Genomic DNA, 27518 nt, shown 5'->3' on the forward strand with positions numbered 1-27518 from the left:
TTTGCTGTCTGCACCGCGTTACATTGCACTGCACTGCACTGTACGCACAATCTTTATTTTAGGATTCATATATAGTAAACCCGATCAATTCACAGAGCCCAGATAATTAAGTAGTGAAAAGGCATTCTTTGTGGCAAGCTACAACGTGACAGACTACAATGTTTATTCTAAAACTATCTAAGTGAAGTAAATAATCACAACCAGTTCTCACAACTTCTCTAGCCCAGGAAGAAATTCATTAGCTCAAGAATGTTGTTAATTTGTCTGCTGTTAGTGTCACAAAGGGTGGCCAGCCACTTCCTCAAGACTTCTGCAAAACAAAGCCAGCTCACAGTATGGATTCCAGAGGGTGAGGGCTCACTGAGAACAGGCATTCCCGTTCTACCTCCTTCTCGCATACCAGGGCGGCTATTGTAAATTGCAGGTTAGAGGGGGTTGGGCCTACAAAGTGACACCTCATCCCCCACACTTCCTTCCTTTTTATTTTTTAACAACAATTTCCATAAGATCAGGTTATTAATAGCATTTCGTCTTATGCAGTAAAAATACACAAGAACTATGGCAATGAGAACTATAATTAAACTAAGTCCCATGCCACTAAAAGTGTGGGTAATGCTCTGCCAGATTCCTTTGGAATCTAATCCTTTCAAAGATTGAGCAAGCAATTGCGCGAATTGTGCTAGAGATTCATCATCATTTTGCTTTGCAAAATCCTTGTCAATTTGATTATGTAAAGATTCTATTTTCTCCTGGGCAGAGGTGTTTCCATTTAAATACATTCTAATCATTTCCCATTCATGTTCTGTCTGATTATAAGGTCGTTGGGTTATACAGAAAGTAGTTGAATTCCAATCACATTTTAAAAACACTTGATGCTGAAGAGCCAATATTTTTCTACGAGGCTACAGTTATCAGACTTAACAGTACAGCAACCACTATTCCAATAAATCTTTTTGTACGTTTTAACAGATGTTTAAAAAATTCAGTAGTAACAGAAATTACCGGGTCTTGAGACCAAGGTCGAGTTAAATTTACAGGCAACCAAATATGAGTTTTTTGTTGTAACAGCATAACTGTATAAGGCTTAGTGAAATTTAGTGTGTTATTTAAGCATGTAAACAATTGACAATTTAAACAAGTACAAGAAAAATGTGTAAAATTAAAAGTTCCCACTAAAAAGACATAAGGTAGAGGTGCACAAACAGTAATATTATACATTTTAAACCTAGTAAAATTATAAGTAGTAGATACAGATCGACTAGTCCCTGAATATGAAACATTGTACAAGGTTACAGGTTGCATAGCGGCTGGGATCTTTCAAATATGATTTTGAAGGTGATGAGGGTATTCTTCGGCTGCAACAGCAGGGTTAGCGATTCCACCATCTCCCCACCACAAGAGAGCCGTCTTTTGTTGAAATATAGGAGCTCCGTCAGTTATTTTCTTTGGATCTGGAAGACTATACACAACAGAGAGATTACATCTTGTCTCATTCCATTCAGCACATCCATTAACGAATTTTCCAAATGGTCCCCAAATAATATACCCATCAATATTTTTAGCAAATTTTCCCATACATAGTTGCCAAATTATGGGATTATAAGAAATATTTTTATAAGTGAATTCAGGGCATACAGGAAATGTATTTGTATCAGGTGCTGTTAAATTTCTCCAGGTAACATTAAAGGTTTGAGCAGCCAAGGCTTGAAGCCTTGTCCTTTTGTTGCCTGCTTTTATTCCATGTTGAATCCAATACTGCCATCCCAGAGGGATGCAAGGCGGTTCCCCAATGCAAATAGGCCTTTGATTACCATAATAAGTAAAATTGAATAGTGTCCCATCATCTTGATTGTGGGGGGTTAAATCAGCCCACGGTGCTGACAAAATTTCTCTAGGTGTGGTATAAAGTAAAATATCACTAGTTCCCCATTTTACAGGTTCTAATAAAGGGGGGTTTGGAATATATGCCCAGTACGAATGCGGAGGTACCTCAGTCCCCGATGCAACGGTGAGCAAGGCACATAAAGCTAAAAACAAGTTTTCAGGGTTTAAAGGCTTTCCTGCTTGAAGGACAAGCCGTTGCCCTTCTATGGTCAATTTCTTTAATTGTCCCCATGTAGGGAGGGGATTTAAATTTGGTCGCTGTGAGCGGCGGGATTTTCTTAGCTGTAATCTGGCCATGGCTGCGATAGGAACAAGCTCAGCATCCTCAGCTTCTAGCTGGTTTTGCGCTCGCTTCTGAAGGCACGGTTCCGGTTCCTTGGGGAGTTGTCTCCGGGGCTGGTGAACAGGATCTGGAGACGCGGGTCCTGATCCATCGTCCAGGGACCCACTGCTGAATTCCATTTTCTGTGGAGATATAACCAAAACCTTTCCCCCTATAGAGCAATGTGCCCCTCTCCCATTCAGCCTCTGGAGCTGTTTTAGTCCAAATAGGTTCATTAATCACAAAAGGCTGTTGTTGCTGTTCAAAATGTTTTTCAGCTCTTGTTAATATTTCACCTTGTGGTAAATTGAGAAAATTTAAAATAAACAATGCTTGATGCAGTAATGTTTTTGGACTGTTTTGCAATTTAAACAGTATTGGTATCTGAATATCCTCCTGACTCCTCCTTTTTAATTTTTTAATTTGTAACTTAAGAGTGCCATGTGCTCTTTCAACAATAGCTTGACCCTGGGGGTTATATTCAATCCCTGTAATATGAATAATATTATGGAGATCACAAAATTGTTTAAATGTTCTGCTAGTATAAGCAGGTCCATTATCTGTTTTGATTTTAGAAGGAATTCCCATAACTGCAAAAGTCTCCAATAAATGTACAATAACATTTTTAGTGGATTCTCCCTGTTGAGCAGTAGCCCATAGAAATGAAGAATAGGTATCAATAACTACATGTACATAAGAAAGCCGACCAAAAGAAGGTACATGTGTAATATCCATTTGCCATAATTTATTAGGTTGAGTTCCTCGAGGGTTGACACCTGCGGGAATAATTCTTAAATGTAATGGTCTACAAATAGGGCAGGCTTTTACAATTTGTTTAGCTTTTGTAAAAGGTATCTTATATTTAAGATGCAAATGTCCTGCATTTGCATGATTAAATTGATGTTCTTCAACGGGTGTGGTGAACATAACTAAGGAATCCACTGCATTGTTACCTGATACTAATGGTCCGGGTAACTGAGAATGAGAACGTAAATGAGTAATAAAATAAGAATGATTTCTTTTTTGAACATGTATTTGTAAATTTTGAAATAAAGACAATAAAGCAGGCTTATTAGAATATAACACAGCTGAATAGATATTTGTCACTACTCCAACAGAATAGGCCGAATCGGCTATAATATTAATAGGTTGGTTATGAAAATCTAAAAACACTTGTAATATAGCAAAAAGTTCATTTTGTTGTACAGAGTTAAAATTTGTCTGACGTACCCAGTAAGATTTTTGAGTCCAATATGCAGCTTTATTTTTAGATCCATCTGTAAATATAGTCAAAGCTTGTGGAATTGGCTGTACAGCTAATAAGGTATTAACCACAAATTGTTGACGTCTAAAAAAATCCCATAATTTACTTTTAGGAAAATGATATGAAAAAGTTCCCATGAAATCTGCTAAAGCAATTTGTAAGGTTTCAGTAATTGACAACAAATATTCCCATTGTTCCTTAGTTAAAGGGATAACTATATTGTTTATATCTTTTCCTATCAAAGTTATAGAACGAGCTCTACCATTTATAATTAAAGCTGCAACCATGTCAATATAAGGCATAACATTTTTAGATTGCTTAGTTTTAGTGAATACCCATTCTACTGGCATAGCATTTTGACCTAAAACTGCAGAGGGATATTGAAAAGTATTAATAATATATAAAGTTAGAGGCAATTTAGGATCAATCCTAATTAAAAATGCATCCTTAATTCGTTGTTCTACAAACTGTAATTTTTGCTCGGCTTTTGTTGTTAAAGAACGAGGGCTGGATGGATCTGAAGAGCCCTGTAGAGTAGCAAACAAATGCTGTAATGCATGGGTAGGAATACCTAGTGTGGGACGAAGCCAATTAATATCCCCTAATAATTTTTGAAAATCATTTAAAGTGGATAACTTATCTCTCCTAATAGACATTTTTTGTGGAATCACCTTTTGTCTAGTAAGAATATATCCCAAATAATGACTAACTTCTTCCTTTTGAATTTTATCCTGTGCTATTACAAGTCCAAACGGAGAAAAATATTGAGGTAAAGTTTTTAAAATATCTTCTAAAACATTTCTATCACTATATGAGAATAAAATATCATCCATGAAATGAGCCGTATAAACCTGAGGCCATCGTGCACGCACTGGTTTTAATGCTGCATCAACATAAATTTGACATATAGTTGGGGAATTTTTCATTCCTTGGGGTAAAGTCCTCCATTGATATCTTTGATAAGGTCTTTGATAATTTGTTTGAGGAATTGAAAAAGCAAACCGTTTTCTATCTTCTGGATGTAATGGGATGTTAAAAAAACAATCTTGCAAATCTATAACATATACAAACCAACCAGCAGGGAGCGCTGAGGGTAAAGGAATACCGGGCTGAAGGGCTCCCATTTGAATTAAGGATGAATTTACAGCACGTAAGTCCGTTAAAAGTCTCCACTTGCCTGATTTCTTTTTTATCACAAATATTGGAGAATTCCAAGGAGATGTGGATGGTTCTATGTGATGTAGAAAAAGCTGTTGATCAATCAATTCCTGCGCTGCCTGTAACTTTTGAGTAGTCATAGGCCACTGATCTATCCAAATTGGGTCATCATTTTTCCAATTAAGCTTTAAAGGATTCATTTCCCTAGGCTGTAGAAACATGCAAAATATTAAAAATGTATATAAGCTCCCCATTGTTTTAATACATCTCTTCCTAAAATAGAAACTGGTACCTCTAAGATATAAGGTTTAATAACAGCAACTTGACCCTCTTCATTTTTTATATGTATATGCATTGTGGCTTGTCCAATTGTATTTACTGGAGTTTTACTTACTCCTTTTATATTACATGGAATAATAGTATAAGTAATATGAGAAGGCCAATCAGTAGGTTTAACAATAGTAATATCCGAGCCTGTATCTATAAGAGCCTGAATTTTCTTATGCTCAATAAAAATATTAATAAGAGGTTGTTGTTGAGATAATTTAGCTGTCCACATTACATTAATAGGGTTAGTGCTGCCGAACCCTCCTGTTCGCTGAACAACAGAGGATCCTATTGGGATATAAGGCAGTAAAATGAGTTGAGCTATACGTTTTCCCTTTAATAATTTATAATCTGTAAGTGAGGACATCAGAATCTGAATTTCTCCAGTATAATCTGCATCTATAATTCCTAAGTGAACAGTAATGCCTTTTTGATTTAAACTAGATCTACCCGTGAGCAAGCCAAAAGTTCCCGCAGGCAGAGGACCAAAAATTCCTGTAGGAATTCTCACGGGAGATTGTCCTCCTCTTAATTCTACATCTTTTAAGGCTGGTATGTCCACTGCGGCACTGTGTTGGGTGGCTGGCTGTAGGGAGAATACGGTAGAGTTACCCCATTGATTTGTCCGGGGCCCGGGGTAGGGCCCGTTCTCCCGTTTCCCTTTTGTTCAGCTGAATTAACTTGTTTACTCCTGCATTCACGAGCCCAATGATTTCCCTTCTTGCATTTTGGACATAAGCCAGGAGCTCTAGATCTCTTTTTTTGATCATTGCCTACAAGTTTTGGACAGGCCCTCTTTACATGTCCTATCTGACCACAATTAAAACATTTTAAAGACTGTTCCTTTTTAGATTGCCAATTAGTCCACGTGGTTGCCATGGTCTCAGCAAACAGTTGCATTTTCCTAGATTCTGAATTTAAATCTTTACATTGTTTTATAAAATTGTCAATCGTTCCAGTATCTTTTATTGGAATTAAAACCCTTTTGCATTCATCATTAGCATTTTCAAAAGCTAACATTTTTAAGAGATGCTCTTGTAAGTCTTGTCCCACTACTGTTTTTTCTATAACATTTTGAAGTCTTGCAACGAACTCAACATACGGTTCATTGGCTCCTTGCAGAACTTTAGCCCAAGATCCATATTCTGATCCTTTAGGCCGTATTTTATCCCAAGCTTTTAAAGCAATATCTTTTAATTGAGCATGAATCTCTCTTGGAGCTCCTGCCTGATGCTCAACAGTATCAAAGAAACCTGTACCAGAGAGCATGGGATAAGAAAGGAGTCTAATATTCGGATCTCGATCGTCAGCATTTTGTCTTGCCTTTTCCGCACAACCTTCCATAAACCACATGTGCCACTGTAAATATTCTGGCTCCTTTAAAAGAATTTTGGCCAAGGCTTTCCAATCATAAGGAGCAAGATTACCATAGTGATCTGCTACCGATGTTATTAATTCTTTAGTGTAATGAGCCTGAGGGCCATAAAGGGTTACAGCCTTTTTTAATTTTGCTAAATCATCCATATTAAATGCTTCCCATCTAGGGGGAACTGCCTCTCCATCTATTGGCTGAGGCCTGATTACAGGGAAAGCAAAGGCAGGCTTTTCCTCATCAGAATCCCCTAATTTTGGTAAATCAGCCAAAGCTAGCTTGGCTTTACTCCAATTAGGGTTAGATGGAGGAGGTGCAGAGGGAACTACAGGCGGGTTCTGCTTAACGGAGAGTTGTTTCACCTCTTGTGTTAAATGCTGTATAGCCTGTAAAATTGGGCGATTGTCATAATTTGATATTGCTGCGGCAGCTAAAGCTGAGTCGGCTGTAGCGGATTTTACTTTTGGTTTGGACGCCTTTTCACTACTTAAAGCGATAGCGTCATTTTGAACTACATTCTGCTCCTCCTCTGTGAGGGGCAATTCCTGAATAACTGGCTTAATTTCTAGTTGAAGATTTTCTACAATATGTTCATCTTCCATAGCTTTTAATAAAGAGTACACAACCGACCAAATAGCCCAAAAACGTAAAGGAATCTTTTCCTCCTGTTGCATAGCCCTTTCTATACTAACCCTTGCCTTCCTCCATACTTCTACATCCAAAGTTCCTTCATCTGGAAACCAAGGATTATATTCTTTAATTGTATCAATACACATATCCAAGTCAGCTGACCTGAGCGATATGCCATATATAGATAATAAATGTTTAAGAATTTTTAAGAAAGGAGAGGAAGCAGATTGTCCCATTTCCCCGTAATAAAATTATACTTACCTTCCTAAGCGACCTTCGGAGTCCCTGAATTCGGGCGCCACTTGTCGTGAGTGTCTAGAGCACTCTGAACTCCGGGCAAGGTAAACACGCACGCCTTGTCGGGACACGGGGGGTACAGCGCTTGGAAAAGAAAGACAGGAGAGACACCTTTGCTGTCTGCACCGCGTTACATTGCACTGCACTGCACTGTACGCACAATCTTTATTTTAGGATTCATATATAGTAAACCCGATCAATTCACAGAGCCCAGATAATTAAGTAGTGAAAAGGCATTCTTTGTGGCAAGCTACAACGTGACAGACTACAATGTTTATTCTAAAACTATCTAAGTGAAGTAAATAATCACAACCAGTTCTCACAACTTCTCTAGCCCAGGAAGAAATTCATTAGCTCAAGAATGTTGTTAATTTGTCTGCTGTTAGTGTCACAAAGGGTGGCCAGCCACTTCCTCAAGACTTCTGCAAAACAAAGCCAGCTCACAGTATGGATTCCAGAGGGTGAGGGCTCACTGAGAACAGGCATTCCCGTTCTACCTCCTTCTCGCATACCAGGGCGGCTATTGTAAATTGCAGGTTAGAGGGGGTTGGGCCTACAAAGTGACACCTCATCCCCCACAAAATATTACTGCTAATAACTTGTGGTCTTTAGATTTTTGAGACAGGGTCTCACTCTGTTTGTAGGGTTGTCTTAAACCCACTGTGTAGCCCAGGCCGGCCTTGGACTGATTTTCCCGCCTGCTTCAGCCTCCTGAGTGCTGAGATTACAGGTTTGTACCAGCACCTCCAGCATTATTAATGTTTTTAAAGTATATAAAACAATGAATTATTTGCATTTTCTCTGGTCATACCCTATAAGATGACTTGAAGACAGAGTGTGATTTACTTTGTTAAGTGAAAATAAATGCTTTTGCAGTTAAAGAAGTGGTCTGAATCTACTTCTCTGTACACTTACTGAGATTCTTGCAGATATACATCAACTTTTGAGTCTAGGTAAACTGATCTTGCCACACAATAGTTTAATTAAACATTAGATTATGCAGCTGCACAAGTTTCCTACAACTGCAGTAACAAATTTCCACACACAGAAAACCTCCACCATAAATCCATTCTTTCTCACCCTGGAGATCTGAAGGCAGAAATTAAGGTGCGCTTCAGGGACCTGGGTCCATTCCTCCCCTCTTCCCACTCTGACTCTCCCTTCACCTCTTCTCTGTGCATCGGAACTGCCTTTCTTTTTGCCCTGCTGGGGGTCGGACCCAGAGCTTTTATGCTGAGCTGCACCCCATCCCGTTTTTCATTTTTAGTTTGAGATGGGGTCTTGCTAAGTCAGGAAATTTCCCAGGCAGGGCTCAGACTTGCAGTCTCCTGCCATGGCCTTTCAGAGTGCCGTGATCACAGGCCCGCACCCCGGCCCCTGCCTCCCCCTTCTGAGGACATCTCTGATCGCCGTCCATCAGATAACCCAGGCCAGCACTTCTCAAAGTCCTCCGCTCGGTCACACCATTTGCCACCTAAGTTCACAAAGTAACACTGAGGGCCTGGGTCTGACTCGGTGAGGTGGCCTTTCAGCCTGCCCAGACATTAGTTCCCTGCAGAGGCAGTGGATTAAAACAAAGTGAACTGGCTTTCTCACAGGCTTTGAGGCCAGAAGCCGAACACGAGCTGCAGTGGGCTGATGTCAAATGCCGAGCTGGCTCCTTCTGGAGGTGCCGCCCAGAGCTAGGTCTTCCTTCATCCCTCGCCAGCTGCTCCTGTTCTCTGGTTCTAACCCTGTCCTCCACCGCTTCCCTCTCCCTGTGTCTCAGGACTCCTCCTCTGCCTCCTGCGCTCTTTGTAAGCAGCTCTGTGACTGCGCTGGGACCATCCCCGAGTCAGCCTCCCACCTCGGCGGCCTTGACTGATCACATCTGCAGAACCTTGTGAGTCAGCAGCTTCCAGTGTCTGGGGATTACTATGTGACCGGAGCCGATGGCCAGCCCACTGCTGGTGGGGATTTGTCAGTAAACTTATGATGGAGAAGCAGTTTATTTATATCCTATAGTGTGCGGGGCAGTGTTCTTTAATGTGCTTTTTAGGATGTATTTTCCAGTTAAAGTTTTTTAGCTATCATTGTAATATGCTGATTGCTTTTAATGGATTTGTATTCAAGACTGGGTGCACTGGGGCTCTGCTTCCTGCAGACTCACAAAACAATGGAGCCCCCAATCAGACATCATGTAACTAAAGACAACACAAGGAAGGAACCAAGGCAACAATCCCCGATTTCCAGGCCCTCACACCTTGTGCAAACTTTGCTAGAATTTAAAACGCTGGTGGCCTTATTTCCCTGAAAATGGAATCAAAACTTTGCTTCTGGTTCTCTCACGAGACAAAGTATTTAAAAAAAGCATCTATTATAACTGCCAAATTTTTCAAATAACTGAGGAACTTTTCTCCATCCTCAGGCTGGGGCAGAAGCACCCTTTATGGGAAAGTGTATTGCACTAACCTAACACACATCATGGTTCACACAGGGTTCATACATGGGACTTTTCAGATTCTTTTAGTGGCTTTCATCTTCCTAGGACTACAGAAAATTTCACACTGTGAGGACCTACGTACAAATGCAGCTGATTTGTACCTGTAATAGTTTCTGGATCTGGGATCTTTCGGGTTTCCTATTTACGTACTCATCCTGTATCTGCCGAGATGACTTGACTTCCTCCTTCCCCTTCCCCATGCTTTCATTTCTGCTGCTCGCCTGCGCTGTAGCATTTCAGCACACTCCCAGGGTGGCGCCTGTCTCTCCCCTGCTGTGGGAGGAGTGTCCAGTCTCCCACAGAGGAGAACGATGTCAGCTGTGAACTTCTCACGGTTTTTATTTTATGGAAATGTTTTATTCTTTTTTTTTCTTAGCTTTTTAAAAACATCATGAAAGGGCATTGAATTTTGACAATTGTTTTTCTGTATCAGTTGAGATGATTATGTGGCCTCGAAAGTTTTTAAGTGATATTTTGGTTTGCTCTGCCATGGATTCCTGCAGTGATGAGCTGCCTTCCTGTCCCCACAGTGACAGAGCATCCAGCCACGGACTGGGATGTCCAAAACTGTGAACCAAAATACACCTTGCACCTTTATAGGTCGATTTTCTCAGGTATTTATTATGGTGATGGAAATAAACACACTCGGATATAACAGCAGCGTGTAGTTAGAGCAAAGCAGGTGCTGGGGTTTATGTCTAGCTGCCTTCCTAAAGCCTCATGTAATCGTGGCCAGGACCTCTGGATTGGAGTGCGGGGCTGGTGCTGCTGGCTTGATACCAGGAGGTGGGGTCTTGTTGGCAAGGTGGGCTACGGAGAATGTGGCCCGGAAGGGTTCATCTCCCTCTCAGCTGCTCCCTTGATGCCCTCTGCATCCTGGGCACCATGCCACGAGCAGCTGTCCTCTGCCCTGCCCCTTGTCTGTGCCATGCTATCCGGTACTGGAGCCTGCTAACTATGGACTGAAACTTCTCCAAACTGTGATCCAAGATAAACCTTCCCTCCTTTAGGTTTCGATGTTGGTGATTGTGTCTCAGTGATGAGAAAGTGGCCAAGACACTAGGTGATGATAAGAAAATGGAAAAATAAATGTCTTCTAAGTGCAACCTACTGAAGCTTTGAACTAGTCATTTATAGTTTACAGATAGGACTTCAAAACACTGTTGAAGAGCTCAAATGGTTCTCACTGCAAAGGTAGTCAGTGAAGGAACTGGGCCTAGAACCAGGGTTATCCATCACAGTATTGCTCCTAGTGGCGAAATGTTGCACACGGTCCACACGAACATCAGTTAGTGTCAGAGAAAGCAAAGCATGGCACAGCATGCAATGCAGTATCACATCCACAAGACACTGGACCCTGTCTGCAGCACACTGACAACTGGTGGTCAGCTTGTAACACCCAGCTGAACTGAACCAGCAAGTGCTGGGTGTGGATGCCTGAGGACTGTTGCCAAGCATGGAAGGAGACCTGGAGGGCAGATGGGGTACTGGAGAACCGTGTCACTCTGGTTTCCCTGGTATGAACTCTGCTGTTATCACTGGAGGAGCTTGGGTCCTCGCTGTCCCTGAGGATGACTGTGGGTCACTCTGTGGGAGTGCTGGTCCTTACTTTGAGCATCACTTCCTGTTTCCAGTGCAGAACCCTCAACCTACTAACACAGACCTTTCATCTCACTGGTACAGACTTTCTAGCTCCCACCACTGACCTTTGCACCTTCCTAGCACAGACCTGTGAAGCAGATTGCACAAATCATTGTCATGGGCTCTGGGCCTCCAGCTGGACTTGTAGGGAGCACTGCTCCAGGTCTTCAGCTGGACTTGTGCAGGACACTGCTGTGGGATCCTGACCCTTGGCTGGAGTTTTTGGGTTTCTAGTGTGTGGACAGGTCTCCCACACTCTTTTTGCATTTGACGCTCTGGGTGACTACTATAAAATGATTCTATACATAATGTCCTGTATTAATTCTTGTCCCTTGCAAAATGCTGGCTACAACACTGTCATTTTGCTGTTGGCCAAACTTGACTTTGTCTAATACAGAGGGGAAGCTGGAAAGTGCTGCCTGGTGAATGGTCCTAGGCATGATCTGGGTCCGATCCGAGACTGTCCACTTCTGTCCACACCCTCCCGCTGTGGTTCTGGAGACAGTGCCCAGCCTGGGTCAGGCCTGAGTTGTCTTGCAATCACTATGGGTCCTGGTGTGACAAGGCCTTGCCTCAGGCTCAGGGACCAGGAAGCTGCAGAGACAACACAGCTGGGCGGTGACAGAACCAAAGCTAACAATGATTCCAGGACCAACTGCATTGGAACCTTCTGAACTGTGCTCCCCCATCTCCCCCTGCCCCAGCTGATTGCACACAGCAAACACTGGGTTCTAAAAGGCTCATGGGTCTTCCAGATTTTAATATCTTCATTCTGCAAGTCACCCAACACAGCTACAAAAATTTAAGGAAAGTAACCTGAAATATAAACTATTTCCTGGAAATAAGTGGCAGAATTAAAACATCATACAAATCAATCAAAGAGCAAAGGGCAAGAAGGGAACTTCCCAGGCCTTCTTCCCACACAAGTGAGAGGTGGGCGTGAGCAGGGCCACTGTCTGTCCAGCCATTTAGAGGGGAAAACAGACATGGCAGGCGTTAAGGTGAGGAAGTTTCAGGGGGTTTTCAGGGCCACACTGCATTCTTCTTGTTCCCCCAGAACATTACAGTGGCCAGAGAGGACAGGGAGAACCACCCAGGAGGATGCTCATGCTGGGGACAGTGGGCTCGGGGGCGGCTCTGGGAAGGGAAACGGAGGGGTCCTGACCCCGAGCTCTTACCCTTGACCTGCTGAGGGTCTCAGGACAGCTCCCCTATTCCTTGGCAGGGGGCCCTGTGCCCCCACACCCCTTACCCCATCTCAGGGTGCGGGGCTCTGCAGCTCCTCATGTTCCACACAGCAGTGTAATTCTGCTCTTCTCTTGAAGGCACCACCACAGTCACCCACTTCTGGAAGGTTCCATGCCCTGCAGTCCTGGTGTCCACCAGCTCCATGTCTTGGGTCAGCTCCTGCCCATCTAGTTGACAGATCAGGGAGATCTCCTGAGGGTAGAAGCCCAGGGCCCAGCACCTCAGGGTGACCTCACTGGAGATGGTATCATTGTTCATGTATTTTTTAAATTTTGGTGTTTTTTCTTGAGGCAGAATCTCACTATATAGCTCAGGCTGGCCTCAAACTCACAGCGATCCTCCTGCCTCAGCCTTGTGAGTGCTAGGATTACAGGTGCGTACCATCATACCAGCCACGTGTGTGTGTGTGTGTGTGTGTGTGTGTGTGTGTGTGTGTGTTTAGGAGGTCTGAGGGAAACGGTCAGAGACAATTTGAGGCAGGGGGTGGTCTTCTCCCACGCAGCATTTGTGCAGGAGTCATGTGACGCAAGTGAACTGAGCATGTTGGTCTGGTTGAAAGGCCCACAAAACCTACCCACCAGCCTGGATGCAGGGAGACCTGCTACAGTCTACTGGTCCTGTTCAGGGGCTGGGACAAGGAAGCTGGCCCAGGCTGCGGAGCTCTGCGTCTGGGAAGAGCAAAGCAGGCTTGGGGCCTGACCCAGTCAGGCTCCTCAAGGCCGCCTGGGTGGGGCCAGAGGTCGGGTTTGAGACAAGATCGTCCCTGCACCTCTTGACTCCCAGGCAGTGGCCAATAAGAACTGCTGGGGGCCGGTGGACCCCAGAGACCCTTCTGCAGGGCGGCGCATGGCTGCAGCTGTGGCTCAGGAGCTCAGCCCTGCTTCGTGGCGCCCTGACTGTGGCCTCAAGGGCACCTGTCAGTCCCAGTCCGGGCCTGCCACGACGGCCCCCTCTCCCCCTAGAGATGCTGCAAGGGCCTGAAGCACTTAGCGACGGTTCGGCCTGACAGCAAACCTTGGAAGAAAACAGAACCGGAATCCTGCGTTTTACGGTGTGTGAGGCATACGGTGGTGTCACCTTCTGGCCAGGATTGCCTGGCTTTGGGCTCTCCTGGTGCGGGGCACTGGACGCGGCCTCTGGCGCACGCTGTGTCCACCTAGTGGACCCTGCTGGGACTGCAGCCTGAAGCACTGGCAGTGGGAGCCTGGGGAGGAGGCGCAGAGACCCCTCAATTCCCAGGGCAGGGCAGATGGGGCAGGGTGAAGAAAGGCCAGGACCCAGGGGTTCGGGGAGGAACAGCTGGACTGAAGCTCATTTCCAATCATTTCCCCACCATTTATTGAAGACGCCTTTATTAATTAGCTTTGCCAAAAATGAGTTATCCATACTGTGCGGATTTCTGGACTCTACTCAATCGCTCTATGTAGATTTGTTCTACAACCACACTGTCTGCTATCACCTTCATAGGTCCTGAATTCAAGTCTCTCAAGTCCTGTAATTGTTTTGGCTATACGTGTCTGACTTTCGGAATCACCCTGAAAGTTAGGACTTTTACTGGCATTGCACTGGCTCTGCATCAGGCAAGCAATAACCTTAATATTTCATCTTCCAATTCACGAGCACGACATCTCTCTCCATTTACAATCATACGTGTCAAACTCAATTCATTCCCTTCATGTTTAAATGCTGAAAAGTTCAAGAACCGAACATATTTTCCCCAAAATAATGGAAAACCAAATCATTGGTTCTGAAGCCCATAAATTACACTTATAAATTCACTCTTCCAGGACTTCAGAGAATTTAACAAGGATTTCTTTAACTATGGTGATTCTCAGTTTTCCTCTTAGCCTGACTGCTGGTATCACTTTCTTTGGAACCATGGTTATGATATTTTATGTTAATGTGCAAAAAAACCAAAATCAAAACAAAATCAGCAGTGTGATGACTGAGCACACTGACACAAGCACGCCTCGACGTCTGGGCGAGGACTGAGGGAGGCCCACACTAGTGCCTCACGGTGTCTGCAGTGAGCCAAGACACAGGTCACTGTCGGCCAGACACTGACGAGGCTTTTCAAGTCGGATTCTCAGTTCAACTATCATGCAGTTATGAACGTTGAGTAGATTTTTCAAACTTTGCTGTTAGAGTGGTGGAACGTTCAAGCTTGGAGCTGTCTGTCAACCAAGATATCGCTGTACTTGGGATTTAGAGAAATACTTTCCTGTTTTTAACGCTATCGTTGTTTTGTAAGACTCATCCCAAAATATTTTGTATCTGGCTACTTTTGTAAATAGCACTGATTTTAATTTAAATTTCCTATTGTACATAGAAATAACAATTTTAGTATCTAAAATACAATTGACTTTTGTATATTTCTTTTGTATCCTGCATTTTTACTCAATTCACTGAATGGTTATAAAAGCTTTTAAAAATACATGTCATAAAATTATCCACACGGACTATAACTTCCTTAAATAAAAACAACTTTGGGCTGGGGATTTAGCTCAGCGGCATAAGCACCTGCCTTGCAAGCAGGCAGTCGTGAGTTCGATCCCTGGTACCGATAAAAAGGAAAAAGACAAAAAAACAAACAAACAAACAAACAAAAAAACCCCACTTTATTCATTCCTTTCCAATCTGGCTTTCAATTTTTTTCTTGCTTCATTGCATCTGCTAGAGGATAGGAATCCTCACACCTCCCCACTCTCCCCTTTTATAAACATAGCAGCAGCAGGATCCAAATTCTGCCCAGCCCTTTGGCCAACAGCCAGAGCTACCCAAACATGTGATGCCCAAGGAGGCTCAAGAACCTTACAGGACACTGTGGAGCTCAAGTCCCAAACACTGGGTCACACTGAGGAAGCTGCAGTGACCAGGGCACTGGAGCCATGGCCTTGGGACTTCCTGATCTCACTACAGAATTTGGGGTCTTCCTGTAGAGTAGGCGGTGGTACGGAAAAATGAGATGTTACACAGTGACACAGAAGCAGAGCAAAATGGAATTAAGAGTGAAAACGCCCACAGAACAACAGCAAGCAAAGTGCAACAGTTAAAGTTTATTCATCTGGAAGACGAGTTACATTCCTGGCCGGTAACTGGAGCCTGAGGCTGCACTTTCTCCCTAGGAAGGTGGGCTGCAATGGGGTGGGCTGTGTTCGGCAGCGGCTGTGGTTTGGAGTCTGGTTAGAGGAGTAGAATTAGTTTCCTAAGACTGTGGCACCCCTGGCATTGAGCAGAACCTGCCGCTGCATCCCGTTCAGCTCTGCGCCCCATCATCCCAGCCCTCTGGCTTAGCCTTCATCCTCACCTGCTTGGTTCCCCAGCTGGGCCTCAGGCCGGTCCCCCCAGAGTGTATGCTTGGGATCATTGAGAAACCGCTGGCTGCGCTGGCACGTCAGGCAGGTCTGAACTGTCCAGCGCTGTCCCCTGCGGCCTGTGATAAAGTCGTAAAAAGGAAGAGATTGCTCAGGCTTATGGGAGGAAAAGGTCTTCAGTACCAGGCTTTGTTCCCTCTGCTTTTCAGCACAGAATCCTCTGCGCATTCCTTTATCATGAACCTCTCCCCACAGGAAACTCAGCGTCCCACTTCGATTAAACCTTTTTTCTCCACCGTTGTAATTATTTTTTTCTCAGTCTGTCTCATTGGCTGTAATTTCACAGAAAGAATGATGAATCTGGCTCTTGACACGCGTTAGAATATACTTCTTGCGTGGGTGACTGACTCAGCCTTGGCGATCACGCCCTGCGCGACACCACACGGTATCTATTATGCAGGGACGAGGTTGTTTCTCATAGTGATGTGCTTTTCCCACCGCCCAGGTAGGGAACAAAAGCCAAGGCCACATCCCAGCCTGCCAGCCCGGGGGTGGGTGAAGGCGCCCCGAAGCCAAGGCCGCCTGCACCCGCCTTGGGGCGCCGCCGGGCACCTACGTCTCTGGCGCTGGGTGCAGGTGAGGCCCGGGATGAGGAGGGACGAGCAGCCGCGACACAGCGTCCTCTTCACCGAGGGGTCCCTGGGGGCGGAGGAGCGGAGGTAGCGGAGCGCCCACACCCGCTCCCAGCCCGCCGCCCGCCGCCCGCCGCCCGCCGCCCGCGCCCGCCGCCTCACTGTCGCAGCACGAGTCGCTTCGCTATGGTCCTCTCGGTGTGGCAGTAAAACCTCGCCAGCGCCTGGTTCTCAGGGTCCTGGGCGAGGACGCAGTGCGCGGCCTGCAGGCGGGCAGTGGTCACTCGGGCCGGCAGCCCCGGCTCCCTTCCCCAAGCGACCCCGAGCGCTCACCTGGTAGAGGAAGCTGAGCCTCTGGAACGCCTCGCGGTCCTTCACCGGGCCCGCCATGGACGCCGCCCGTCTACAAGGCCACGCCCCGGCCCGCGCAAGGCCTCCTGGGAAGTGTAGTATCTGGGTCCGAAACCTCGCCGACTTTCGTTTGTAAAGCCTGCCCTCCAAGGGGAGGCTCGCTGGCACGTCTGCTTATAAGCCCCGCCGCAGCGTAAAGCTTCAAGGAAAATGTAAGGTCTGAGCCCGCGGCCTCACCGGCCCACTGGCTTGCAAACCCCGCCCCCGCACAGGGCTTCCTGGGAAGTGTAGTGCCTGGGCCCGTGGCCTCACCTACGACTGTTTGCAAACCCCGCCCCTCGGCATGTGTATGAGTTTTGAATTCCTTCCTTTTGTCCTTAAATCCATAATCATACAAACTATGTAAAGACTGGAGAGGCTAGTAGAGAAATGGATCTTAAAACGGCTAAGCATTCTCAGGAAAAAAAGCAGGTAAGTTGGGGAGGCAGCGGATCCCAATTTACATTCAGGCAGACCTTCTGGCTCCTCTCCTAAGGCCAAAGGCAGATGGCCAGGAGCTACAGACCGAAATAACAGTCAGTATGCAATAAAAGAAAGCGGAAAAGACTGCTGCCCATGGGTGAGGGGGAAGGGCTTTAGGGTGGCAGAGGTAGGTGGCTAATTGAGCTCAGCAGTGTTCACGCCCACCTTTCCGCTTATCAGACACACACACCGCTGGCCCTTAGTGCTAAACACCCAGCAGGCCATGCTTCACCTTGCTAAGTGAATGGTCTCCCACTCCTAATCCTAGGTACAGACAGAACCCTGTCAACTGTAAGCCCTGCTCCTGGCTACTGCCCACTCCACGACGTCCACGCGTCTCTCCCCTGACCTCTCCTCTCCTCTTTCTTCTGTCTGGCAGTTTGTCTAACTCTGCTAATGACAAGAGGTCAGAAGCAGAGGGCAAAATAAGACTAAACCTTGAGACGGGGAGGGCAGCCTAAATCCGGACCAGGGAGTGACCCCCCTCCAGACCCCTGCCAGGCTAGGCAGAGAACCAGGCTTTAAGCTCTGAGGAATGAGCAGATACAGCCTCTGGGTTAAGCTGCACGAAGGTCCTCACACTCAGCCAGGAGAGTGTTTAAAAACATTTTTTGCAGGCCCACCAAGACCTGAATCAAGTAGAGGTGAGACCCTGGGAACATGGATTTTTCGCACTCAGTGATTCTGCACATCGACCTAAGGACGATCATCACAAATCACCACACGACACCGAGGTCACGTCAGTGGATCCTTTGCTCCATATTACTTTTACCGGCCGAAGTCTCCTGCCACAAAGAACCACAGTCAAGGCACAAAGGTTAGAAGAGGAGAGGACAGTCCTGCTGAGGTGGTGGGAGGAACCGAAATGCCGGCTGTTCACTGCAGTTTCTTGTCTTCTGTGAAGCTTACTTACTCAAGCAGCAGACAATCCAGCTAGTTTTAGTTTGGTTTGCATGCATCGCTTAACCTTGACCACATATGAATGTACCTTACAGGCCTGATTTGGCCTGACATTAGAATGACACACATTCTCTGAAAGGCGATGACGAAGGGTGAAAGGTGGCCACTCAGGTAGAAGGCTGTTATGAACATCAGCTGTGGGTGAGATGCACAGGTGAAAGAAGTTGCCGTCTGGCCCTTCCGACACGCACACCCTCTTCTACCCTGTCCTCAGGGTAAGGCTCCACTTTCTTCCCTTTGCGGTGCACACCCGAGCCAGGTGGCAAAGCTGACAGTTTAGGAGCAGCAGCTGGGTAACAAGTTTTTAGGCCGGAGCTTCCGGTAGATAACCTTTCCTATCCTCTAATTCCTGACTCATACTGGGTAGTGGGTGTGCCTTGCAGGGTCTCACTCATCTCTGAGAGGAGCAAGGTGACCGCTCCCTTGGAGACAACTGTGAGGAGCAAGAGAATGAGCCAGCTCTGCTGAAGGCTGAGGCCTGGCTTCTTTCTTCTGCCCTGTCCTTCTCCCCACATTATCTCTGGTCAATCCTACTCATTATGGCAACCTTACCCTGGGAACAGAAGACTAAACCTCCCTCCCTTCGTTAGTTTCTAGGAGTCTGTTCCTTTAGCTCACTTCTCCGATCTTCTCCTAACCTGTCTAATGCACGGACTCTGTCCCCAGAAAACTCAACTTGTAGACTGAGGACAGCAACTGTCATTCATCCTTTCCTATCTTGGGGCGCAAACATCCCTGTTGTTTCCCTCAAGAGACAAGATCACCCTGTGTCTAGGAAGCCTCTGGCTTCAGCACAATGAGACCCGCCACGGCCTTTGTTTCTGGACAGGCCTCTACTTATACCCCTACCTGTCCTGTGCAATTAGAAAACCTGATGGACTGTGGCCGTCACCTGCTGGGGACGAGCTCCCCACCTGACAGCGAGGAGAGAGACTCGGCCGTGCTCTGTCATGCAGCCCAGGCCACAACCTTCTCCCCGGAAAGCATCCTAGAGACAGTGTTGCTTCAAGATGACCCAGCACTGGAGCCCGCGACAGCCCACAGCTCTGGACCCTGCCTTACCCACTCGGCCCCACATCCCACCCGTCACTCCCAGTCTGTGGGAGGCCTGATGGTCAGCGGCGCAGCGTTCTTCCGACCAGCCCTGATGCCCGGGTAGAAGAGAGGCCACAGCTTCTCAGTAAACGTATCCGTGAACGTGTAGATATGGGAGCGGTCTGTGACGTTATAAAAAGACAGTGTGCCAGCCTCGTAGTCTAGAAATATGCCCACCCGCTTGGGTTTCACCTTGATGTGCAAAGGGGTGAACGGCGTTGTGGTGGCCGCGTACTTGTCCCCGTTCCACAGCCGCACCCGCCAGTAGCCAGTCTCAGGAAGTGGCGTCAGTTCGCCTTTGCGGCTCACGGAGTCCCGGCACACGCCCACCGCCCAGTGGGTCTTGTCGCCCACTTCTACCTCCCAGTAGTGCCGGCCGGAGGTGAAGCCTTCAGTAGCCAGGACGCAAGGGTAGAAGGTGAATCTCCGGGGCGTGTCGGGGAGGTCTCGGAGTCTGGTCTCCACAAACTTGACGCTCTTACGATCCTCGGACAGGACGAGGTTGGGGTGCGCGGTCTCCGGGTCCAGGGTCACATCCGCTGGCGGGAGAAGCCAGAGTGGGGAGCTAGATGAGGATGGGAACAGCTAAAGCCCCTGCCTCACCTCTCCAGCCTGCCTGGCAGAGCCTGGTTCCCGTGAGGTCCCAGAACACCGGGTGGGTGGTTAAGGGAGGGAACGTAGGCTTTATGTCCCACTGACCCTACACTGCACAGTGCTCTCGGGACTCTGCAGGGCTGGGGGTCCTGGCTCCGGGTCACCTTCTCCCCAGTGACCCATCACTCATCTCACTGCCTGGCGAGTAAGGCAGTCTGAGGGCTGCAAAGAGTGGGGAGGAGGAAGGTCCAGAGCGAATTAGCAGTCTGGGCTGGGGACAGGCGCCGGTCCCCTTGGAATCGCCCTGGGTTAGGACTCCTTTCCCTTCATGAATGTCAGGCTAGACTCCCTCCCACTCTCCAGGCGTCCCAGCTGGCATGGAAAATGAGGCGGTCACACCCCAGGTGACTCGGGTACATTATGCCCCCTCTGTGTGCTTAGTTAAGAAGTGCTGACCTAAGAGCAGGTGACATCTGAGGGCCCTGGGGCCCAGGGTGAGACTAAAGCCAGGCAGGGGCAGCGGTGGGCATGAGCACCTGTAGGGAGGAGGCTAAGGGTTTTCTTCTCAGTGATTTGCTTTTCTAGTTTTCTTCTGGGAACAACTCACCAATTAGCTGTTTAAGAATTTTCCTTAGGGCAAAGTACTGTCGGGGGAAACTGCTGAAGTTCTTTTCCAGCTCTATGGACACTGTGCTCACCTCCATGGTCTTCACTTTCTCACATCTAGGAGGGAGAGGAGGTGGGGAAGAAAGGGTGGGGTGAGGGGCGGTCCAGCCCAGCGAGTATCTTTAGGGCAAAACCAAAACCTTCCACTTCCCACTTCCTCCAGAAGACAACTACCTCCACCCCCAGGACGGGACCTTTATCTTGGAAATGAGCCTCACGACTTTCCAGGGTCCTTCTTATCCTTTCCGCACAAGGATCGCCCCCTCCCTCTCTGGACCCCTGTCTCTTGCTATCCTGTTAGAATAGAAACAGACTGGTTCTGTCTCATCATTCCCTCGCCAGCCACGGGACAGGATCGGGAAAGGTTACTCTAATGATCTGCTGTCTGCCTGGCCTCGTGGGTGACAGGGCCCTTTCCTATACTCTGCCTGACTTTCCCATCCTTACTCCCCCAACTCGGGGCTGGATTCCCTAGTCTCTAACCCATGGCCTAACTCACTCCAAAGATATAAGAATTACTTACTTTTCCAGGGTACTTTTGACGTCCTAGAGGGAATGAGAAAAAAAAGAAGATTGGTCCTGGTATTCAAGGGTCCTGAAGACAAACGTTCCCCTTCCTCCCCAAAGTTCTAGTTCTATAACATGGGCGCAGGGCAGACGGAAAGTCACAAAGCAGGGTGAGAGCTCTGGAGGGAGCTCAGTGTGTTTCTTCTGACCTATGCTCACTTTCCACTGCTGGTCCTCAGGAAGCTTTGTCATTTATATCTTGTCCCAGTGGTTTCTTGTGTATCTGTCTACGCTTCCTGCAAAGGACAGGAGTTGTGTCTGCTCTTCACTCTGTCCCCTAGTGTCAACCTCACACTCAGTTTCCTCAAGGATGGCACAGATCATTCCAGAGCGGCAGGAGAGGAACGAGCCACACTTCGGTGGCCCCTCTGGCACTGGTTAGTAAACATTAGTGAACGTGGTGTGCCAGTCCTGACTTGAGGATACGTGGGGTTCAGAAGACAAAGACGAATCTCCGCCCCCTGTGGATTTCCCAGTTTAATGTAGAAAGCGGAACACAAGTAATGAAAGGACAAAGGAGTAAACACCCCAAGCCGTCTCTTGCTGACTCGCTGACCCGCTGACCGCAAAGCTGGTCTCTAAGCTAAGGGACTGCACCCTGCCACCCGCCCCTACACCAGGCATCTGCTCAGGAGGAATGTCCTAGAGGCATCACTGACACAACCAAAACAGGATGATCAACACAGAAGGCCAGGTGTCCCTAGAGGCTCTGTGTAAGCACCAGACAGCGCAGGTCCTAGGACTGGGAAGCAGTGGTAGCTGCCTTTACACATTCAGAGTGCAGTGTGCAGTAGGCAGATCAGACATGTCTCAAAGGAGCCCATTCTCCTTCAGGTGCAAATTCCTTTGGAAAGACACAATCGCTGACAGACACAGTAACCACGAAATGATTAGAACGTTATGGGAGAAACCAGAGAAACCTTTCTGTGCAAGAGAAGATTCTCTGCATCCACTGTCTGCACCGTGCTCTGGGAAGCAGAGCAAGCGGGCGCCCTGGGCAAAGCTACACCACGCACGCGTGACCCGGGGCGAACCTTAAGCATCTCGAAGCCTGACTGCAAGCACTTGCCCTCCACCTCAGCAGCCAGGTGGGCCAGGTCCCGGCGCTTGTCCCCAAGCAGGGCGGCATTCTCTCGAAGGCGCTGCAGGATGTCCTGTTCCTCCTCCTCCAGCCGCGAAAGCAAAACCTGCTGCTCCTCATCCAGCCGTCTGTGAAGCTCTTCGAACTCCTTCAAGATCTGCTGCCGGCGACTCTCCACCAGTCTCTGGGGAGAGAGTGCTGGGGTCAGCTGGGCCCAGTGCAAGGCTGCGCAGAGCTCTGGGGAGCACCCTTCTCTCACCGGATGCCTTCCCCACGCCCCAGGACAGCCTGGCGGAGGCAGTGAAACATCAGTCTTTTAAAAGACATTTTTGCTTCAGTAAATTCTCAAAGTGTTTTCCTTTTATGTTTTAATACAATATACGGAAGATACAGAACTCATCAACGTGACAGCTACGGTTATGGAGATATCTCTGCTATTCCCAAATCCGAAGTTGAGCTTACACAATCTGTTAATACTGGAAAGGTAACGATAAGACTGTCGATATTTGTATCAGACTAGAAACTGGTAAAAACCAGAACTGGAATATTATCAGAATCAATAAGCTTGTAATGGGTGGTTACAAGGTATAGATGTTGATGTCAGGGCCAAATCTGTTAAACAATTTCAGGTCACTTCAAAAAATTGGCAGTTCCCATTTCAGGAACAGATTCTGTTAATCAATTAGTTGTTTGAAATTTGAAATACATTTTGTCTATGCTGCCCATAGTCTTAAACCTCCAACACCTTTTTTGGTGGGGAGGGGCAGACTGGGGATTGAACCCAAGCTTTTGCCATGAGCTGCAGCCACAGAGCTTTTTAATTGTTTTAATATTTTGAGATAGGGTCTAAGTTGCTCAGATTGTACTCAAATTTGCTAACCTCCTGCCTCAGTCTTCCTAGTAGTGGATACAAGCACGAGGCACTATGCCCAGCTAAGGCTGTATTCTCTTAAATCATGATACCAAGCGGTGAGTTGCCTTCATCTGATCCTCAGCCCAAATCCGACAGCACCATGGATTATGTCCATGTAGACAGGGATAACCCTATAACTACACTTTCAGGGTAGTCATGGCCCAGTACTTATATTCTAGATTTTAATATAAATTTCTTCTATGGTAATATGCGGTGGTCATGCTAATCTCTTTACAGTCACGTAGGTTAGGTATCTGTAATTTTCACTTTGGCATAGTTAATTACAGTTTTTGTACTTTTCTGTGCTGGGCTGCATGGTTGGACTAGGAAAATGCTCTGCTACTGAGCTGCACATCTAGCTCCTGCAGCCCAGCACCTGCAGCCCAGCACCTGCACGCTGTTTTAAAGGGGCTCTCCATCTGATTCTGGTAGTAGGGATGACAGCCGGGAGGAGGAAGAATTCAAATGGTTACGAAAGGAATGTTTCTGAGACCACTGCAATGGTAACTTAAAATAAAAAGCAGAGCTTCCATAAACCCTCATTTCTTTTTTTTTCTTTTTCTTTTTTTTGTCTTTTTGAGACAGGGTCTCTATGCAGTTCAGGCTGGCCTTGAACTCACTTTGTAGCCCAGGTGGGCCTCAAACTCGTAGCACTCCTCCTGCCTCAGCCTCTGGAATGCTGGGATGACAGGTGTGTGCCACCATGCCAGACTATTGCTGTTTTAAGACATAGTCTTGCTGTGTAGTTCTGGCTGGCCTCAAACTCACAATGATCCTCCTGCCTCAGCCTCCTGAATGCTGGGATTACAGGTTTGTGCCACTATGCCCAGCTTCCCTTCTATACTTTACCTTCAAGGAAGTGATGAATAGAAAAAGGAAAATCAGTGGCTGGGAATAAGCTCCATTGTACACATTTTAAGTTTCTCAAGTGTCCTCCAAAAGGATAAAGAACTTTTGTTTAAAAAAGTTTATCTTTATGCTGAAAGTTAGTTCACATTTTAAAAAATTCAAACATTTGCCTTGGTTAAAAAAAAAAAAAGCACTAAAATGATAACACTGCACTTGCTTTCTGTTGAAATACTGCCATTTATTGTTTAAAATATTAGTATTTCTACTTTTTTTTTTTTATTAGTACCAGGGATCGAACTCACAACTGCGCGCTTACAAGGCAGACGCTTATGCCGCTGAGCTAAATCCCCAGCCCCAGAAAAAATAATTTAGATACCCAAATACCAAGCTACAAATAAGGTAATGCTTTTTTTTTTTGTTTTGTTTTGTTTTGTTTTTTGCTATAGGGGACTGAACTCACAACCTCATGCTTGCCAGGGAGGTACTTATGCTTCTGAGCTAAATCCCCGCCAAATAAGGTAATGCTATGAAACAGATAAAAATATATCAAATTTAAGAAAGTTCATTTCTATTTTTTTTTTTTTTTGTTACTAAGAATCGAACTCAGGACCTTGTGCTAGCTAGGAAGATGCTTGTGCCACTAAGCTACATCCCCAGCCTGAAAGTTAATTTCTAAAGGACCAGGATATGTTGCATAACGAATTTTTATCCCAGGACTGAGCCCAGGTGAAAGATAGATGTATAGGTAGAGACAGGAATGGGAAGAACACTCCAGGAATGAAGGAACATAACCTTACTTATATGAGTGATAAGAATGTGGCCCCACATGACTAGGCAGTTCTTGAAGCTCTTGGTGAGTCCCCAACCTTGCTCTTCCTTGTGAACTTTCTAGATAATTCTCCTCTCTTTAACCTGAGAAACTCCTAACCCTGCTCTTTTGTTTTTGTGATACAGTCTTTGATATGCAGCTCAGGCTGGCCTTGAACTTGCAGCAATCCTCCTGTCTCAGCCTCTGGAGTACCAAGATTACAGTCCTGCACTATCCCTGGCCTATCTTTGCATTCTAGCAGAGACCGAGGAGCAAGATCTCTCTCAACTTACCAGAGATAAAGTATTTTATGTGTCCTTCAGCTCTTATGTCCTTATTCTCAATACTTAATTCATGACAAGTAATTTGGTACAGTATTTACTAACAACCAAGCCTAATAAAATGCTCTCACTTTAAAGACCACTATTTTCTAAAAACCAGAACCGGATTCCTTAAATTGGTGGACAGAACACAGTGTGGCTAATTCCCTCACAGGCACACACGCCACAGAGCAGCCCGAACAGGGCCCTGGCTTTACCTTGAGCTCCGCGGGCTTCTTCTCCTCAGAGGACTTGCAGCGGGTGACTTCCTGCAGCTTCTGCTCAAGTGGCTCCAGGCACTTCTGCAGCTTCTCCTGTGGTGACAGGGAGCGGGAGAGGCGAGGTGTATCCCAGATGGCCAGCAAGTCTGTTGCTCAGACATTGTTATTATCATTGTGTAGCACTGGGGATGGGACCGGGCATGCCAGGCAGGTGCTATACCATTAACTTTGTCTCTGACTTCCACTCATTGTTTGAACCATTCGTCTCCATCCCACCCAGTCTACTACCCTGTGATCCTACCCTTTCCTCACTTCTCTATTAATCTGGGATGTCGCGGCTTCCTCTCCCCACTGTGAGCTCCCCTGCTCACTGACTTCCTTGCTTTGAACCTGACAGCTGTCAAGCTGCTACCAGTCAGTGTCCTTCCCCAGCTCTCCCCATTTCTCACGCAGAACCGGCAAAACTCCATCACAGCCAGTTTTTGGTGATGATGCGAGAGACTGAACCCACAGTCCTGTTCATGTGATCACATGCTTTTCCACTGAGCTAAGTCTCCAGCTCAAAACTACTTTTTATACCCTTATAGTATATTCTTCTTCAAGGACATCACATCCAACTCTTACCACCTATAAATAAAATGTAAACTCGATTCCTCATACCGTAAGTTATCTTAAACCTTACTTTGAGATTTTGTTGATACAATTGAACACAGTATATAATAAACGTAAATTCTCCAGTTTCGGGGCTGGGGGTTTAGCTCAGTGGCATAAGTGCCTGCCTTGCAAGCAGGCAGTCGTGAGTTTGATCCCCGGTACCGATAAAAAGACAAAAAAAAAAAAAAAAAAAAAAAAAAAAATTCTCCAGTTTCTATTACTCAGACATTTATGTGGTGTCCTAGCAGTAAGTTAAGCGAAATACCCCATCACCCGTTATCTGAGGAAGACGCAAACCAACAGGTCCCGCTCAGTCTAGCGGGAAGTCTGAGGTGACGTCACCTATTCCAGTATGGTACCAGTAGGAAAACAAGCAGCACCCCTAGCAGGGAGATGGAATGAAAAGCCTTAATACTTTTCAGCTCTTCCTAAGTTTGATCTTCTCTATATGGATTCATTCATTTATGAAACATGATCTATCCCAAGACCACACACACCAACATTCACCCATAAGATTCAAACATGTTGCAAAAATTCTGGTGGGCCACCCACCCCCACCCCATGCAGAGGACAACTGACCAGCAGGACTGAAGACTGAGCACAGAGTATCCCTCGACACTGCTCTGGAACTACAGAATGAGGACCAAATGGCCTTGCCCTCAGGAACTTGAACCCCTCAGCCCGGGATGCCTGCCACACCACTGCTCATCCCTCCTTCCTCCTTGGGCATCATGCATCTGGCTGCCCACCTTGTATTCCTGCGTCGCATCATCCAGTGGCACGACGGTGTGGGCCCGGTGGGTATGGGAAATGGCACAGATCAAACACACAGCTTCCTGGTCCTCATAGCAGAACAGGCTGAGCGCCTCATGGTGCTGGGGGCAGAGGCTCTCATCCCGGATTTTCCTCTTGACAGCCTGCAGCTGCTTGGCAATCTCAACCATGCTGCCCAGCTGCCGGTTGGGCCGGAGGCTGCGGTATCGGGATGTCTTCCGACAGACAGGACAAGGAAAATCCCTCTCCAGGTCCTCCCACCAGCGCGTGATGCAAGCTTTGCAGAAATTGTGGCCACACTCAATGATGACAGGCTCCTTCAGGTATTCCAGGCACACCGAGCAGCTGGCCTCCACCTGTAAGTTCTCCAGAGCTGCAGCTGTGGAGGCTGCAGAGGCTCCAGCCTCTAACAGACTTGTCTCTTCCATTATTTACTTGATGGTGGGGAAGGAGACAGAGAAAGAAGTATTAGTGGTAGGCTGACAGCTGCCCCCATGTTAAAGATTAACTACAGATCTAGCCCAACTTCCTATTTTCCACCTTTTCTTCCTCTAAATTCATCGGTTGTGTCT

At 46.7% G+C, this 27518-nt stretch overlaps 2 protein-coding genes across 8 annotated transcripts in view; both read right to left on the reverse strand.

Annotated features, from left to right (window-relative positions):
* Nucleotides 1-17045, reverse strand: Rpp21 (ribonuclease P/MRP subunit p21). 4 transcript variants are annotated; one of them, XR_010044266.1, is made up of 7 exons: nt 16905-17045; nt 16734-16834; nt 16556-16638; nt 15933-16058; nt 12630-12817; nt 7219-7338; nt 1-4837 (listed from the first exon to the last, which is right to left on the reverse strand). XR_010044266.1 is itself a non-coding variant. In XM_004999379.4 (5 exons), the coding sequence occupies exons 1-5, from the start codon at nt 16959-16961 to the stop codon at nt 15686-15688; spliced, it is 486 nt and encodes a 161-aa protein (XP_004999436.2). In that variant the 5' UTR covers nt 16962-17045; the 3' UTR covers nt 15662-15685. The 4 variants fall into 4 exon arrangements, 3 of the variants coding, with proteins under 3 accessions (XP_063095531.1, XP_063095532.1, XP_004999436.2); XM_004999379.4 differs by lacking the exons at nt 1-4837; nt 7219-7338; nt 12630-12817 and adding an exon at nt 15662-15804; XM_063239461.1 differs by lacking the exons at nt 12630-12817; nt 15933-16058; nt 16556-16638; nt 16734-16834; nt 16905-17045 and having other exon boundaries at nt 7219-7341.
* LOC100734293 (E3 ubiquitin-protein ligase TRIM39) overlaps nt 15662-27518 on the reverse strand; it is a 13636-nt gene continuing 1779 nt past the window's right edge. For 3 of the 4 annotated variants that reach the window (XM_063239438.1, XM_003461141.5, XM_063239439.1), the window contains exons 2-9: nt 26922-27380; nt 25516-25611; nt 22361-22591; nt 21283-21305; nt 20701-20816; nt 16905-20038; nt 15933-16058; nt 15662-15804 (exon numbers count right to left, since the gene is read on the reverse strand). In XM_063239438.1, coding sequence (XP_063095508.1) covers nt 19491-20038; nt 20701-20816; nt 21283-21305; nt 22361-22591; nt 25516-25611; nt 26922-27374 — 1467 coding nt within the window. In that variant the 5' untranslated portion in view covers nt 27375-27380 and the 3' untranslated portion in view covers nt 15662-15804; nt 15933-16058; nt 16905-19490. Of the gene's footprint in view, nt 15805-15932; nt 16059-16904; nt 20065-20700; nt 20817-21282; nt 21306-22360; nt 22592-25515; nt 25612-26921; nt 27381-27518 lie in introns of those variants that run through there. The other variant, XM_063239440.1, reaches the window with a different exon arrangement.

Source organism: Cavia porcellus, unplaced genomic scaffold (genome assembly GCF_034190915.1).
Source record: "Cavia porcellus strain 051 isolate PalLab524CR breed Dunkin Hartley unplaced genomic scaffold, mCavPor4.1 scaffold_28, whole genome shotgun sequence".
In the NCBI taxonomy this organism is placed as follows: Eukaryota; Metazoa; Chordata; class Mammalia; order Rodentia; family Caviidae; genus Cavia; species Cavia porcellus.

Coding starts and splice junctions, on each gene's coding strand:
- Rpp21 (XM_063239461.1), bottom strand. CDS start 2,442: ATGAACCTATTTGGACTAAAACAGCTCCAGAGGCTGAATGGGAGAGGG.